Source organism: Perognathus longimembris, chromosome 8 (genome assembly GCF_023159225.1).
Source record: "Perognathus longimembris pacificus isolate PPM17 chromosome 8, ASM2315922v1, whole genome shotgun sequence".
Taxonomy (NCBI): domain Eukaryota; kingdom Metazoa; phylum Chordata; class Mammalia; order Rodentia; family Heteromyidae; genus Perognathus; species Perognathus longimembris.
In genome coordinates, this window is record NC_063168.1 from 48,819,565 (window position 1) to 48,836,528 (window position 16,964).

At 37.2% G+C, this 16,964-nt stretch overlaps 1 protein-coding gene across 2 annotated transcripts in view; it reads left to right on the forward strand.

Moving 5' to 3' along the window:
* Positions 1-16,964, forward strand: part of Thada (THADA armadillo repeat containing) — a 308,781-nt gene that overhangs the window by 57,399 nt on the left and 234,418 nt on the right. For both annotated transcript variants that reach the window (XM_048353036.1, XM_048353037.1), the window contains 3 exons: positions 8,323-8,455; positions 11,994-12,107; positions 14,741-14,863. In XM_048353036.1, coding sequence (XP_048208993.1) covers positions 8,323-8,455; positions 11,994-12,107; positions 14,741-14,863 — 370 coding nt within the window. The remainder of the gene's footprint in view (positions 1-8,322; positions 8,456-11,993; positions 12,108-14,740; positions 14,864-16,964) is intronic.

Sequence of the window (16,964 nt, forward strand, 5' to 3'; positions counted from 1 at the left end):
GCCAGTCCTGGGCCTTGGACTCAGAGCCTGAGCACTGTCCCTGGCTTCTTCCCGCTCAAGGCTAGAACTCCGCCACTTGAGCCACAGCGCCGCTTCTGGCCGTTTTCTGTATATGTGGTGCTGGGGAATCGAACCTAGGGCCTCGTGTATCCGAGGCAGGCACTCTTGCCACTAGGCTATATCCCCAGCCCCCTATCCTAGCATTTTTAGTAAAGTTTTTGAGATACTAATATTATTTTTTTCTCCTTGATCTCAGGGAAATTATATTAAATATTAAGAAAAAAAACTACCCTACCAATCATTATTAATCCACCATATCTTGTTCTTCTCTTTATGGACCTCGTGGTTGGTAATTTCATTTAGATTTGATCATTGTTATTGCCTGTGCCTGCAGCTAAGGCTTCCAAATAGCTTCTGATATTTCAGCCTGCAGTCAGCCTCAACAAGATGTGATAGCTGGTGAGGGAGGTTAAGATGGCTTTAGTTGATAATGTCGATTTCTCACTGGCTCTCATTTGGGAAAAATCATTTTTTCAGGTTTAATGTTTCAGTATGTTTTAAGATTATGTTTCTGTTTTCAGATGTGCCATGTACATACCCAGCCTTCCTGTATATATCTGTTTGTATTTAGTTTAATTGAAATAATAAACACAAGTCTTGGAATAATAAACATAGTACTTGACCAAAGAAGGAGTGGAGAATTTAGTTTATAAAATAATTGGGGATGTGAAAAAAAATCTCAAGTTAGGGAAGATACCATACTGAGAGAGTTTAAGGAAATGAAGATAACATTTCTTAATTAACAATGCACACATAATATAGCCAATCAGAACTCAACACACAATTGCTGTGTTACCCTTTGGGTAGATGGATAAAGCCATTGGAAATCGACTTTGTAGTCAGGGAATCAGATTTATTGGCATGAAATAGTCTAATGACCAATTAGTGGGGTATACCACATATGTAATTTGATTTTGTTCTATGGGTTTTATGCTTATCTTCAAATACTTATCCTCTGTGAGTGAGATAGCACTGTGGATAGAAGTTAGACTAATCTGTTTATGGAAAAATAATTTGCTCCAGTGGTGCTCAAGACAGCACAAAGCCTGAACACCCAGTTCTAGCCTGATTGTTCATTTCTGTCACTTTTAGTAGGGGTTCAGGCTGTGCCACTTAAGTATAGCAAAGCAGTAAGAAAAAACTGCCAATATCTTTCCTGTGGACTTTTAATTTTTTTTCTTTTTTTAGTGTAAGGCCCTTTCTTGATTGTGGTGAAAAGGAAAATCAGAGTTATTTTTTTTTTAACTCTCCTGTATAGAGAAAAGAATATAGGGTTATGAATTCAAGCAAGTTGTACCTGCCAAGCTTGTTAACAATTAATCAGGCCATTTAACCTCCCTAGAATGCTGTATTCTCTTTTCACAAAAGAAGAGATTGGCTTTAAGCTTCTTTCCACTTTGAGCACTCTACTTACTGTATAGTGCTGCTTTCTAATTTCTGAGTGGGGATTTTGTGTATTAAAGATTGTGGAAGCCCAATACCAGTGACTCATGCCTGTAATCCTAGCTGCTCAGGATGTTGAGATCTGAGGATTGAGGTTCAAACCTAGCCTGGGTAAGAAAGATTGTGAGATTCTTATCTCCAATTAACCTCCAGAAAACCAGAAGTGCTGCTGTGGCTCAAAATGATAGAGTGCTAGCCCTGAGCACAAAAGCTCAGAGAAAGTGCCCAGGCTCTGAGTTCAAGCCCTATGACAAATTAAAAAAAAAAAAAAGAAGACCATGAGAAAAATATATTTTAGTAAGTTTCCTTTGAAACTGGTAGACTGATCTGACAGGAATATCTTGTAGATAAATAATAACCTTGAATTCTTAGTAAGAAATATAATTTTGATATACTCAGATGCTAAAGACACCTGATATTTTGTAATAGCTTGGCAGAATAGTTGAGTAAAACAGAAGAGCCTTCAGCTAGAGGACATCTGCTCTTTTAGTGAAGAGCATTCACTAATACCAGCAAGATACTGGAATTTCCCGCATCTGTGGTTGATGACTGCATAGAGTTGGCATGAAGAACCAGGAACTGCTTCTTCATTCTGGAACCTTTCCCTTTTCCTTACTGACCTTTGGGCTATGTGATGAGGAACCAAAACAAACAACTAGGGTTTGCTGCATTGTTCTTGTGAGCCTTGCATGGTTCCATTTTTACCTCTCAATTCTTTCATTATCATAAACACCAGCAACACTGGAGTTTTGAAATCACTTCCTTATAAAGTAATCTTTCCTTACTGGGCAGGAGACAGAAGGTTCATTGAAGGTTCTGTGTTGAATAGGCACAGTGACCTCACCATTGAGTAGTCTTTCATTTTTACACCTGCCTTTTTGCTTTGGTGCCCACTTGAAGGTATAGCTAATTAGTGTAGCAACTGGAGCTAACATTGATCGGTTCTTCTTTAATCAATGATTCAATAAATGGTATTTTAAGAAATGATGTGTGTGTGTGTGTGTGTGTGCGCGCGCGCGTGTGTGTGCGTGCTGTTCGGGGGCTTGAACTCAGGGTCTGCTCTGTCCCTGAGCTTCTTTTGCCCTAGCCTAGTGTACTACCACTTGAGGCATAGTTCCACTTACAGCTTTTTCTGAGTAGTTTATTGGAGATAAAAGTCTCACTGACTTTTCTGCCTGGGCTGGCTTTGAACTGTGATCCTTAGATCTCAGCCTCCTCAATAACAAGGATTACAGTCATGAGCCACTAGTGTTTGGCTAACGAATGATTTTTTGAGTCCAGATGTTGTTTTGTATAATCTGTCTTTGACCACAAGGCTTATTTCATGATAGACCACAAATGCCATGAACCCACAGACAATAACTACAGCCTTAAGCATAAGCCTTTTGTGAGACTACCAGTAAGTGTTGGGAGAGCATTTTCATAAAAACAAACCAACTCAAGGTACTTATGTATTTTAGAATCATTGCCTTCTCTAGTTGTATCTATACCTCAGGAAGTAGTATCTTTTTGACTTTTTTGTTTTTGAAAGGGGGGCAGTTATTGGGATTTAACTGAGAGCCTCATACTTGCTTGACTGATGTGATATGCACAGTCACATATCTCCAGTCCTACTTTTTGTTTTGTTTTTGGTAGTATGGTGACTTGAACTCAGGGCATATTGTCCACTCAAGGCTTCCACTCTATCAGTTGAGCCATAGTTCCAGTTTAGCTTTTTAGTTGGTTAATTAGAGATAGAGTCATGGACATTTCTGTCTTGAACAGAGATCTTTAGAACTCATACTCCGGAATAGCTAGTATTACAGGTGTGAGCTACTGTTACGAAGCCCAACCTTACTTTAAATTTTGAGAATTAGATAAGTAGAGAATGTACTTGGTAGCTATTAGAGACTAAGACAGAGGTCCTTTTGTTGAGCTGTCAACCATAGGTGGTGGTGGGAAGAATAATTTTTTTTTTTTTTTTTTTTGCCAGTCCTGGGGCTTGGACTCTGGGCCTGAGCACTGTCCCTGGCTTCTTTTTGCTCAAGGCTAGCACTCTGCCACTTGAGCCACAGTGCCACTTCTGGCCATTTTCTGTATATGTGGTGCTGGGGAATCGAACCCAGGGCCTCATGTATATGAGGCAGGCACTCTTGCCACTAGGCCATATCCCCAGCCCCGGAAGAATAATTTTTAATGCTGTGAATGAAGGAAGAAAGAAAGGATAGAAGGAATTGAAGGAAGAAAACAGGAGGAAAAGGGGTGGGGAGGAAAGAAGAAAGAAAGGAAGGAGTGCTTGATGGGAGGTAGGACATGTACTGACAATACTGTTTGACGTGATGTTGGGATGGTGTCTATTTGGATAATAAACAGTTGGAAATACAGCCATAAGATTAGGAGAGGGATCAGAGATGGAGATGAGGAACTGGGGACCCTCAATCCTTTTAATACTGAAAGCATAGCATTCTGGGAAACCCCACAGCCTCTGTGATACAGGGACTTTGGCTGGAGGAATGCATTTGAAAGCCAAACAGGAAATACTTGAAGCTATGCGTCTGGAGAGGATATCTTTTTTTTTTTTTTTTTTTGGCTTGGACTCAGGGTCTGAGCACTGTCCCTGGCTTCGTTTTGCTCAAGGCTACTAGCACTCTGCCACTTGAGCCACAGCGCCACTTCTGGCCATTTTCTGTACATGTGGTGCTGGGGAATTGAACCCAGGGCTTCATGTATATGAGGCAAACACTCTTGCCACTAGACCGTATCCCCAGCCCCTGGAAAGGATCTCTAAAAGAGCCTTAAGAGAGATAGAAACATGCTATAATCTTAGATGAAATGTTTTAGTTTTACCTATTGGAAAAACTGAGAAACATCGGTCATTTGAAACTTAGTTTCTAACCCATGTTCAGCCAAGTAATACTGTCCATGAACTTATACTGTTATGGGCTTTTAATCCTATACTTGGTTTTGTTCTCAAGTCCAGGAAAAAAAAAGTTGTCTTTTGGGACATTATTTAGGCAACTAGAGTTGATTTTGATGGTCTATTTGGAGACTCTAGTAGAAAAAACCTTCACGCAAATAGTTGGGATGTAGAGATTTGCTGAGTCTGATTCAGAAAACCAAGGAGCTGAGTCACATGTTGGCCGTAGTGGTGGCACTTATTGTCACTAAAGAAGCACTTGTACTTTCTTTTCTTTGTCAATCTGGTTTGTTAGAATGTCACAGCCAACTGAGTTGGTTAGTTACAGATCATTTATTCAACTATTTTTAAGCTCTGTGTTGGGTGCCAGACCCTGTTCTAGGTGCTGTGAATAGAAAAATGGACAGGATAGAATATCTGTTATTTTGTGTAATTTTTATTTTAAGGGGCATATAGAAAGTCATTAGCTATCAAATAGCAGTATGTACTTTTGTGTGATAAAATTTGATGATAAGAAAAAGTCTTTCCTCTTATACCAAAGTGTTATGTAATAAGAGGTCTGAATGGTGAGAAGCCTCAGCTTTTGGGGGACGAGTTTTTCAAATAATATGGCTAGCCAGTGCAAAAGTCCTGAGTACTCAAGAATAGAATGGGGTATGATAAAGTTGAATGAGGTTGAATAAAGTATGTCCAAATACATACAGTTTTGTGTTTACAAGGAATTTTGGTCCTTCTTGCCCTAAACCCTAGAGAGATGGGTAATGTACAGATGTTAGTAGTCATCCTAATCCAGAGTCTCCCTTGTTTCTCTGTGCCCATGGCAAAGTGCAAATTGGAAACTAAACAATCAAGTGGTTCTTCAGAAAAGCTGCTTTGGTCCTGGCGAATTCCAGGGCAGAACAAGGAGGTCTGGACCTTCTGGAATAGGAGAGATAGTAGGCGTGCTTGTAACATTGCCCAGAGCTGCTTCCTGAGGTTTCTGGATCTTGAGCAGTAAGCAGAGAAGGCTCTTTGGGGGCGTTTGCCAGCCTTGACTTTGTAGAACATTCTCTGGCTTCATTTTGAAATTCCCCAAATTAACAAGGAGCATTTGGTCCTTAGTGTGCAATACTTGAGGGAATAAATAGGCCTGGCTAAATGTTTATAGTTAAAATAGCCAAGAATCTAAATCTGGGACCTTGGCTTAAGAAATGTTTCCCAGTCATTTTATCTACTACTGGCTCAACCCCATGTGGGCCTTCTTCCATTCTATCTGCACAACCTTCAAAGTTTACCTCAAATTCTTCCTCTTCTACTACACTGTACCAACTCCATACATCTTATATCTGGCAGTTACTTACATAATGGGAAACTTAGAGATAAGTAAAAGTCCTTGTGAGATGCACTATTAAAAAAAATTTGATCAATTTGAATGAGAAGGGTTATGTCTAGAGACCAAAAGTTGAGACTGGAGTGTTTTTGATATGTGTGTATATGTGCATGTATGTTGTGTGTTACTTATAGAAACTAGCAAAGAGAATAGAAGGTCTATATAGAAATTTGGAAACGTTATGTTTATATGGGTGACCTATCAAGAATTTGATCAAGATGGAAGAGAAGTTAGATCAAGCTTGGTTAATAATCATGGGCATTGTTACCTCATACACAGAAGAGTAATACATGGTGAGATACACTCTCATCCCAGACCTACCAGCCGTCTAAGCTCTTTGTGTGCCAGTTGAAGCAGACCCAAAAGTAGCCATGTTGGGGTGTATCACTGAACTGGTATACTAGTATTTCAGTGTACTTGATAAAAACAAAGGAAGTTAGAAAGTGCCTCATCTCCTGCAGTTCCTTTTTCTCTTAGTTTTTTCTTTTTTCTCATAGTGAATTCTTACAGGAGACTTGACCTTAGACTGCAGTATTACTTATAAGCCAGCTGGTCCTAAAGTGGGGAAAAATAAAAGTAAATGAAATTCATGTGTAACATTAGCTTCAGTAGTGTTTTATTTCTTCACTTCTGTAACTCTCAATTTTTCTTGGATGGTTAGAGCACCAAAAAATAACTCTTCTTCTAATTCTGTTTTTCTTTTCTTGCCATCTCATTAAATGAACCCATATATGCTTTAAAAAATAATAGTGGTTCAAAAGGAAGAAGATAGTAATCTAATCTGTAACGGTCTCTAGCACTTGAATAATTGCTTTGAGGAATTCGGATTTCAGCTTTTGATTGGGAAACTATTAGGAGTACATACGTACACATACATACCACACACACATTTCATACATTTAAAAGTAGAGAAAAATAACAGAATGAATAGCCTCTATTCACCACCCAGATTTAGTAGTTATCAAAGTATTGCCACACTTGCTTCATCAGTCCTTCTGCATTTTTGTTTGCTGAAATATTATAAAATATATCTAGATTTGTGATTATTGCTTCTATGTAGTATTCATCTCTAAAAACATGGACTTTTTCTCCCATGTCTTCAATGCCATTGTCATATCATATAAATAAGTCATCTCATGTCTAGAGCATGTATAAATTTCCTCTACTATTTGGCAATATGTTTTTTTCATTTGACTTATTCGAATCAGGGTTTAAACAAGGTTCACACATTGGGTGGTTTTGTAATGTCTTTGATTCACTAATGGTTCAGACTTTTGAAAATTGTTTTGGTGGCTGAAGGAGTGGGTAGCAAAAAGAAAGGATGAAGTGATGGGCTTTAGATTATACTAGAAGGGTCTGTGGTTTTATAACATATGTACACGCATACACACAAACACACACACACATCTACATATACCTAAATTTGAATTGCTGTTTGAAATTAAATGGAAGTTAACTGTTTTGTAGCAAAGTAGAATTAAAAAAAAAAACACCTCAAAATGTGTTTCTAAGAATTCGCAGCACAAATTGGGAATTTATCTTTCTGCAAGCTTTCTTCTTTTTTTTTTAAATTTTTGTTTATTTGTTTTGGTTTTGTTGCCAGTCCTGGGGCATAGACTCAGGACATGAGCACTGTCCCTGGCTTCTTTTTGCCCAAGGCTAACACTCTGCCACTTATGCCACAGTGCTACTTCTGGCTTTTTCTATATATGTAGTGCTGAGGAATCGAACCCAGGGCTTCATGTATACGAGGCGAGCACTTTACCACTAGGCCATATTCCCAGCCCCAGCTTTCTTCTTCATTGAGAAAAAAAGAGTATTTTTTTTCCTTTGACCCATATCTGTTTATTTTTATACATTAATTTCATTTAAGTCTAGGTATTATCCTCTTAAGATAAATTTATCTACCTCACATTGAATATGCTATTTCTTCAGAAGTTGTGTAATCTGATAGGATATAAGTTAAAAAAATATTTAAAAAATTGAATGTTCTTAATTATTTTAGGATAACAGTATAGTCGAGCAAAAGCCTGTTTGCGTGGTGTTCATATAACTCCAAAGTATTTTTACCTCTTCCAAGATAACTTGTATTCTTAATATCTGTTGACTCTGGCTCAAAATTTTGGCCACATTTTGAGAGAGATGAAAGTAATTACTAAAGTATAATTTAATGCTGTATAATCTCTAAGTATAGAACATAAACTACAATAAACTATAAATTTATACTTTTTGTTGAAATATATGTGTTGATGCCAGGACTTGAACTTAAGATATTAGGCTCTTCCTTAACTTCCTTGCTCTCAGCTGGCACTTTACCATTTGAGCCACACCTCCAACTTAGTTTTTTACTAGTTAATCAGAGAGGGAATCTCACAGACTTTTTTTTTTGGCCTGGGTTGGCTTCAAACCTCAATCCTTCAGGTCTCATCTTCCTGAGTATTTAGGATTACAGATGTGATTCACTGCATCAACCAACTATATTTTGTCAATGTCAGTTGTACTTTTACCTTTTGATGCCTGATAATTTTAGATGTTTGTTATGTCTACCTTTTAGGTGCCCTAATGTGAGTCTGCAAAGGCTACCAGAACAGTGGTTGTGGAGTGTTTTAGAGGAAATTAAAAGCAGTGATCCTTCATCCAAACTCTGTGCTACAAGGCGCAGTGCTGGTATTCCATTCTACATACAGGTACTTCTTTATAAGGCCATAGTTGTTTTGTTTATTTGTCTTTCAACAATATATTCTAACCTTAATACATGAATGAGTATAATGTGAAATGGACATTAATGTCTTCTGAGTTTGTTTGAATGTGTGGACAAGATGTTCTGTGACAAATCTGTTCTTGGAAAAAGCTCTGTAAGAGGTCAATCTTGTAATATAAGCAGATGGTGGTATAGATTTCTGCCTGTGCATTAAGGTAGCAGACATCATTGTGGTTCATTCATTTCAGTGTAAAAAGTATACAAGTTTCCTTTTTCCCCCTACTAAATTACAATAGCCTTTTTCTCATTTGAAAACCCTTAAGACTCTGTAGGCAACTAGTGTTAAGGTTTTTTTTGAATCCTTCTATAAAAGATCATACCATAAAATAAATCTTTTTTTTTTTTTTATTGGTCATGGGGCTTGAAGTTGGGGTCCAGGTGCTGTTCCTGAGTTCTTTTGCTCAAGGCTAGCACTCTATCACTTGAGCCACAGTGCCACTACCAATTTTCAGGTGGTTAATCAGAGATAAGAGTCATATGGACTTTCCTGCCTGGGCTGTCTTTGAACCTCAAGCTTCAAATCTCAGCCTCCCGAGTGCTAAAATTACAGGCATAAGCCACCAGTGCCTAGCTTATAAAATGAATCTTGATAGTAGTCAACATTTACTAGTGGTTACTTCACATGTATTTTCTCATTTATCATCCATTACATATTCTAGATGAAGAAACTGTACTTTGTACAAGTTGACCTGACAAGGCCAGAAAGTAGTTAGAACTGAGCCAACCAGAGTCTTGAGCCTATAACTCCTAACACTCAACCCCCTCTTCATGTGAGGATTTTTGTGTCTAACTGCAATTTCTGAATAGAAGACACGTTAGACCTATTGTTTGCCCTTGTTTTTTATATTCGTACCTGAAAGATAATTCCATGTCAGCACACCTAGATAGTGCTGTTGATTGGTAAAGTATCTTTACGCCAAGTAGAAGACTATTATTTTCATGATCTTCAAGAATAAAAACCAGTGTTCATACATTACTAAGTTAGACCCCATCCTATTTCGTAAGTATAATAAAAGCAAAGAAGATAAATGAAATGACTATTCCTATTTTCTTAATTTCTCCCTCCTCTCCCCCCTTTATATTTTACTGGTCTTGAGGCTTGAGTTCAGGGTCTAGCTGCTGTCCCTTAGCTTTTTGCTCAAGTCTAGTAGGTGCTTTACCACTTGAGCCACGGTTCTACTTTCAGCATTTTTTTTTTATTTTTGGTAGTTTATTTGGAGATGAGAGTCTCATGGACTTTCCTGCCTAGACTGGCTTCAAACCACTATTCTCAAATCTCAGCCTCTTGAGTAGCTGGAATTACAGTTATGAGCCACCAGCGCACCCAGCTGAATTTTTTTTTCCTTTTTTGGTACTGAGGATTGGATCCAGGATGATGCACTTGCTAGGCAAGCACTTTGCCATTGAGCTACATCCCAGTCCCCAGCCAACTTTTATAATTCCCCAAGTTTCTTCATGATTTTGATGACATTGGGACAGCAGTTATAGAGGTTGTTGACAGGTCACTGGGCTAATTCTACTGGATGACTTTGATGACCTTCAGAAATTAACTCCTTCCTGATCTGACCCAATCTGTCATGGAGTGGTTCAATCTCTTGTAATTCCTTTGTCCTGGTGTGTTTATGTTAATTTTTCTATATGAGGGCAAATGTTATCACAAGGTCCTGTTGTATGTTTTTGTTGTGTCCTTATTATACCTGTCAGCTAGATTGGTCAGAGTAAGAGTGATCAGCAGGTGTACTTTCTTAGCTTAGCCTTGTTGGGCAAAAGTGCCATAACTTTGCTTGGTTCTTTGGGGGGTTGGGGGAAGAAGTGTGCTTCTCAGCAGATATTTCAGTAATTGAGTATAGCTTTCTTATTTATTTCAGTTGAGTAAATTCTAGATTATTAGAAATATCTTTTCAAACAGAATCCCATTTCTTTTAGCATGACTTAACAATATAGTTGTATTGTTCGTTTTGGTGGCAACCTGTGCTTAATGTTAGCTGTGGGGAAAACACTACCTACTTAGTTTGTGAACTTTTTGCATAAACAGAAATTTTTAAGGAGTCATAAAAATTATATAAATAAAACATAAGATATATGGTATATATACCATACTTATATGTGGTATGTGGTATGTATAACTTGTAAAAATAAATAATATGTATATGATACAGAAGACACTGAGTAACCAAAACTTTCTTTTGTGGAAACCAGTAGCTATATACTACAAAAAGTGGATGTAGAGGGAGGGAGTCTCAGAATGTGACTAAAGTGATTTTTGTTCTTTAACAGCTTTGTTGATATAATTCACTTAGGATACGCTTCACGTATTTAAAGTATATGTACGTCAATGATTAGTTTATTTACAGAGCTGTGCAGCCATTAACACAATTTAATTTTAGAACATCATGCAGCCTTCTTCAACTCCATTAGCACTCACTCCTGTTCCACTCTGCTTCTGCTGTTCCCAGCCCTAGGCAACCACTAATCTACCTTCTGTCTGTAGGTGATTTGTCTGTTTCGGACATTTCATGTAAATGGAACCTTATAGCATACTATATCTTTGGTGTCTGGCTTCTTTCACTTAGTATTAATGTCTCACGTATCAGTATTTCATTCTTTGTTGCCTCAAGTGGGGTAATAGCCATTTTTATGGGGTTTTTTTGTGTTTTTTTTTTTTTGCCAGTCCTGGGCCTTGGACTCAGGGCCTGAGCACTGTCCCTGGCTTCTCTTTGCTCAAGGCTAGCACTCTGCCACTTGAGCACCACTACTGGCCGTTTTCTATATATGTGGTGCTGGGGAATCGAACTCAGAGCTTCGTGTATACGAAGCAAGCACTCTTGCCACTAGGCCATATTCCCAGCCCCATTTTTATATTTTTAAAAAAAATATTGGGCTGGGGATATGGCCTAGTGGCAAGAGTGCCTGCCTCATATACATGAGGCCCTGGGTTCGATTCCCCAGCACCACATATACAGAAAATGGCCAGAAGTGGCGCTGTGGCTCAAGTGGCAGAGTGCTAGCTTTGAGCAAAAAGAAGCCAGGGACAGTGCTCAGGCCCTGAGTCCAAGCCCCAGGACTGGACAAAAAAAAAAAAAAAAAAAAAAAAATATATATATATATATATATATATATATTGCCAAAGTATTAGCCACAGTAAATAAACAGGTCCTTGATAATTCAAATGTAGAATCCCATTGGAATTTTCAGTGTTTCTTTTTTCTCATGGAGTTTTAAATATTCTAATATGATTGGTCTTTCAGGAGTACACTCTCTGAGAAAAATTAAATAGCTGGTCAATATCTAGGGAACTTCAAAAACCTTACAGAAAATTCCATTCATGAGTTTTTATTATTGTGTAAGAGAATTTTTTTTTTATTGGTATGTGTTACTGAAATTGTGAAGTGTTTGTTATATTTGGAACTTGCCATACGATCTCATTAATTTTGCCTTGGTTTTTGTTTTTGTTTTACAAATAGGCATTATTAGCATCTGAACCAAAGAAAGGCAAAATGGACTTGTTGAAAATAACAATGAAAGAGTTACTCTCTTTGGCTGGGCCTACAGATGACTCACGGAGCACCGTCTCCCAGGTAATAATGGAAATACAGGCATCCTGCTAGGAAAACAATGGTTTTTAAATCTGGGATGTATATTTGTTAAAAAGAAACATCTGCTGATCTTATAGAACTCTTGAAGTTAGGCTGATATTTGAAATTTTATTTGAATACTTTTTTTAAAAAAAGTACTTGGTCTTTCCTGTCCACAAAATGATCTATTACTTTGGTTGACATATGTTGATAAAAAATGAACTAGTTTTAAAACTTGGATGAGGGGCTGGGGATATAGCCTAGTGGTAAGAGTGCCTGCCTCGGATACACAAGGCCCTAGGTTTGATTCCCCAGCACCACATATACAGAAAACGGCCAGAAGCGGCGCTGTGGCTCAAGTGGCAGAGTGCTAGCCTTGAGCGGGAAGAAGCCAGGGACAGTGCTCAGGCCCTGAGTCCAAGGCCCAGGACTGGCCAAAAAAAAAAAAAAACTTGGATGAAAATTTACACCTGATAGAGCATATTTTAATAGTATTTATATTACATATAAAAATTTAAAAATGAATATGCAGTCTAACTTTAGAACTTCGTATGTACTTCTTTGAGTTGATAGACTTGTAATTCAGCAATTGAATCTTTTCCTAAAATGTAATATCTTACTGTTGGTGCATTCACAATTATGTTTAATCTCCTTTATTTACTATCTATTTATGAAATTGGGTTAAACACTCCTCACAGGTTGACTCTCCTACTACTAAGTTGTATAAATAACACTTCTTGCACCTTGTAGTCTAGACATTCTCAGTTTCCCAGTGGTGGGAGGCCCAGGCTCAGTCAGACTGACAGCTGCAGGTTACAACTAAGTATAATACCTTTTTGTGGTTTTATGTTTTTTTGTGGTTCCAGAGCCTGCGGTAGGTGTTAAAATTGAGCTCTGGGACAGAATATAAACAGACTAGAACTAAAAATGATGTTTATTTACATGTGTACATTGTGGCCAATGATAATGAGATTTCTTTATTTTTTTAAGCATTATAATTTTATTATCTTTAAGTAGTTGTATGAAAGGTATCAATTCAACATGTCAGTTTATGAGTACAGTGCTTCTTGATCAATATCACCTCTCCCATCGTTAATTTAAATTTGAACATTTAGTCTCTGACTAGTTTTTCCACTATCCTAGAATACTTTGTATCAGGTTTTTTTTTTCTTTTTTTTTTGTCATTTGTGGGGTTTGAACATGGGGCCTTTGTGCTGTTCCTGATGTTTATGCTCAAGGCTAGTGCATACCACTTTGAGCATTTCCATTTTCTGGTGGTTAGTTGGAGATAAGAGTCTTATAGACTTTCCTGCCCAGGCTGGCTTTGAACCGCAGTCCCCAGATGTCAGCCTATTTATTTTATATTATATATCATATATAATATAATTGTATATTATCATTATATATAACAAATAGTCTGCCATTTGTTATCATATTGTGTATCTTTTATATATGGCACTGTGCAAAAAGTGTACAGTGAGTAACAAGCATCTTTGGAATTCAATTTTAAGGAACATTACAGATAGAATTACAACCATAATCGGTTCTTCTCCATCTTATTCCCCTTCCTTCCTTCTTAGGGTCACAAACCCAAATTAGTATTTATTATTTTCCTACATTTTTGCCATCTTTTACATGATCCACATTATTTTTTAAGATTATAAGCTCCAATTCATTTTCATTTCTGAACAGTTTTAAAAATGTATGAATTTAGCTAAGTTCTGATGGCTTAATTCTGTAATCTTAAATATTCAGGAGGGTGAGATAAGAGAATTTTTATTTAAAGCTTGCCCAAACAGAAGCATCTGTGAGACACGGTCTCAAAAATGACCAGCAAAAAGCTGGGCTGGAAGTATGGCTCAGTATAGCATAAGCAAAGTAAGTATAAGACTCTGGGTTCAAACTCTAGTACCACCAAAATAAAACAGGTGTTAACTTAAAATTGTCATTTAAGTCCAACCTATATCTAGCCTAATTCCACTCTAATCAGAGAATAATCTGTGAGATAGTAGTTATTTGGTATTTATTGAGACTTTATTTATGGCTAGGTTTTAGGTCATTAAAATATATATACACATATCATATTTGTGTGTATCTATATCTATATTTATATCTATATCTATACCTAGATCTATATCTATATATTGGTGTCTTATACCTGAAATACTAGCTACTTGGAAGGCTGAAATCTGAGCATTGCAGTACAAAGCCAGCTCAGGCAGCAAAGTCCATGAGACTTTGGTCTCCAATTAACCACCCAAAAGCCAGAAGTGGAACTGTCGTTGAAGTGGTAATGCTCTAACCTTGAGGGGTAAAAAAAAAAAAAAAATCAGTGGCAATGCCCAGACCCTGAGTTCAAATCCTAGGACCAGCACACACACAAAAAAAGAATTCCTTAAGTTCTTGAAAGAATGTACTATTTTATTTGCTAAGTTCAGGATTCTCTCTATATATCTACCTGATCTAGCTTCTTTTAATTTTACTGTTCAAATAATACATACAATTTTAGTTTATATTATACAGTGTTTTTAACATATTTCATTTTTGAATTATCTATGTCTTTTTACAATTTTATTTACAGGCTTAGAGTTACCATAGTTTTAAGCTCATTACTAATTTTGAACATCTTGTTTTAGGTTCATGCTTTAAATATCCTTAGAGCCTTGTTCAGAGACACACGTCTGGGAGAAAGCATTATTCCTTATGTTGCTGATGGAGCCAAGGCTGCCATTCTGGGTTTTACATCACCAGTGTGGGCAGTGAGTGACTTTGCCATTTATTTTCACTGACTTAATTGTGCTTCTGAGTAGGTTTTAATAAACTGATCTGCCAATAGATGGCCAAATATATTATGTATATGTTATATATATAAATAAATATAAACATATACTATATATATACATATATAGTGTATTTTGTTAGGGACTTTTTGTAAGGGATAAATCCTTAGATTAAGCTACATATTGACTTTTTATATTTTATGTTTCATTTTTATCTCATTTGTTGGCATATTTTATTTTAGTCGTTATTTTAGGTTTATAATATTTATATTTTGGAATTTGAATCTGTGATCTCATACTTCAACTTTCTTGCTCATTGCTGGCACTCTACCACTTGAGTCATGTTCCAGTCTGTGTGTGTGTGCGTGTGCGCATGCATGCATGCACATGTGCACATGCACCAGTACTGGTGATTGAATTCAGGGTCTAGATGCTGTCCCTTAGCTTTTAAGCTCAAGGCTAGTCCTCTACCACTTGAGCCGCAGCTCCATATCCTGTGTTTTGTTGGTTAATTGGAGTTAAGAGTCTCATGGGTTTTCCTGCCCAAGCTGGCCTTGAACATGGTCCTCAGATATCAGCCTCCTAAGTAGTTGGGGTTACAGGTGTGAACTACTAATACGTGGCTCTAGTCTTTCAATTTGTGAGTTAATTGGAGATGGAGTTTCACTGACTTTACTGCCCAGGTTGGGTTTGAACTAAGATCTCTAGGTCTTAGCCTCTTGAATAGCTAGAATTACAGACATGAGCCACCAGTATCTGGCTATAGTATATATCTTACCTTATCACAGTCTACTCTCAAGTGATAGTATATAAACTCACAGTGTAAGAACTTAATAATAGTGTACTTTTACTTCTTCCAATGTTGTGCTGTTATTGCTATATATTTTGCATTTATATATGTTATAAACCCACACTAGGTTGTTAATACCTTTGTTTAAACAATTGGTTTTCTTTTCTTTTTAGTTTACTATTTTAATCATTTCTACATATACAAAGTTCAGTGATGTTAACATAAATCATCATTGTGCCTTTTCAGAACTTTGTTACCATCCTACACAGAAGATATCTGTACCTGCAAAACACTTTGCTCTTCATCTTCTCTCCTCAATCCCCTGTAATCTCAATTCTACTTTCTGCCTCTATGAATTTTCTTGGTCCAATATAATACCTCTTCTCAGTGGAAACATGAAATATTTTCCCTGTCTTGTTTTACTTAGTATAATGTATTTAAGGTTCATCTACATTGTTAGATGTATCAGAAATTTTGCTCTCTTTTAAGGCTGGATAATATTTCATTGTAAGTATTACCATCTTTTCTTTACTCATCTTTTGGTATTTTGATTGTTTCACTTCTTGGTAGTTGTAAGTAATGCAATGATGATGACTTCACAAAAGTTATCTTAGTCCCTGCTTTCAGTTCACAGGGGCATATCATATGGTAGGTAGCTCAGTGTAGCTTTCTGGGGACTTATCCACCCATTTTCTACAGCAGCAATGCAGTTTTATACCCATTAGCAATATACAAGAGTTCCAGTTTCTTTACATCTTCAGTGATATGATATTATCTCACATTTTTTAAATGATCACACTTCCTAATGGATGTGAAGAGATTTCTTAGTCTACTTTCATTGATTGGTCTGGGGCTTGAACTCAAGGCCAGGGAGCTGTCTCTAAACTTTTGTGCTCAAGGCTCACACTGCTTGAGCCAAAGCTCCACTTCCAGCTTTTTGGTCATTAACTGGAGTCTAGCTTCTAACCATGATCGTCAGATCTCAGCCTTTTGAAAAGTTAGGATTATAAGCATGAGCCACCAGCACCTGGCTTTATTCTACTTTTGATTTGTGTTATACAAATGATTTAGTGATGTGTCTCTCTCTTTTTTTTTTTTTGGCCAGTCCTGGGCCTTGGACTCAGGGCCTGAGCACCATCCCTGGCTTCTTCCCGCTCAAGGCTAGCACTCTGCCACCTGAGCCACAGCGCCCCTTCTGGCCGTTTTCCATATTTTTGGTGCTGGAGAATCGAACCGTGAGCTTCATGTGTAGGTGTCTCTCTTTTTTGTATCTCTAAAGTATTACAAATA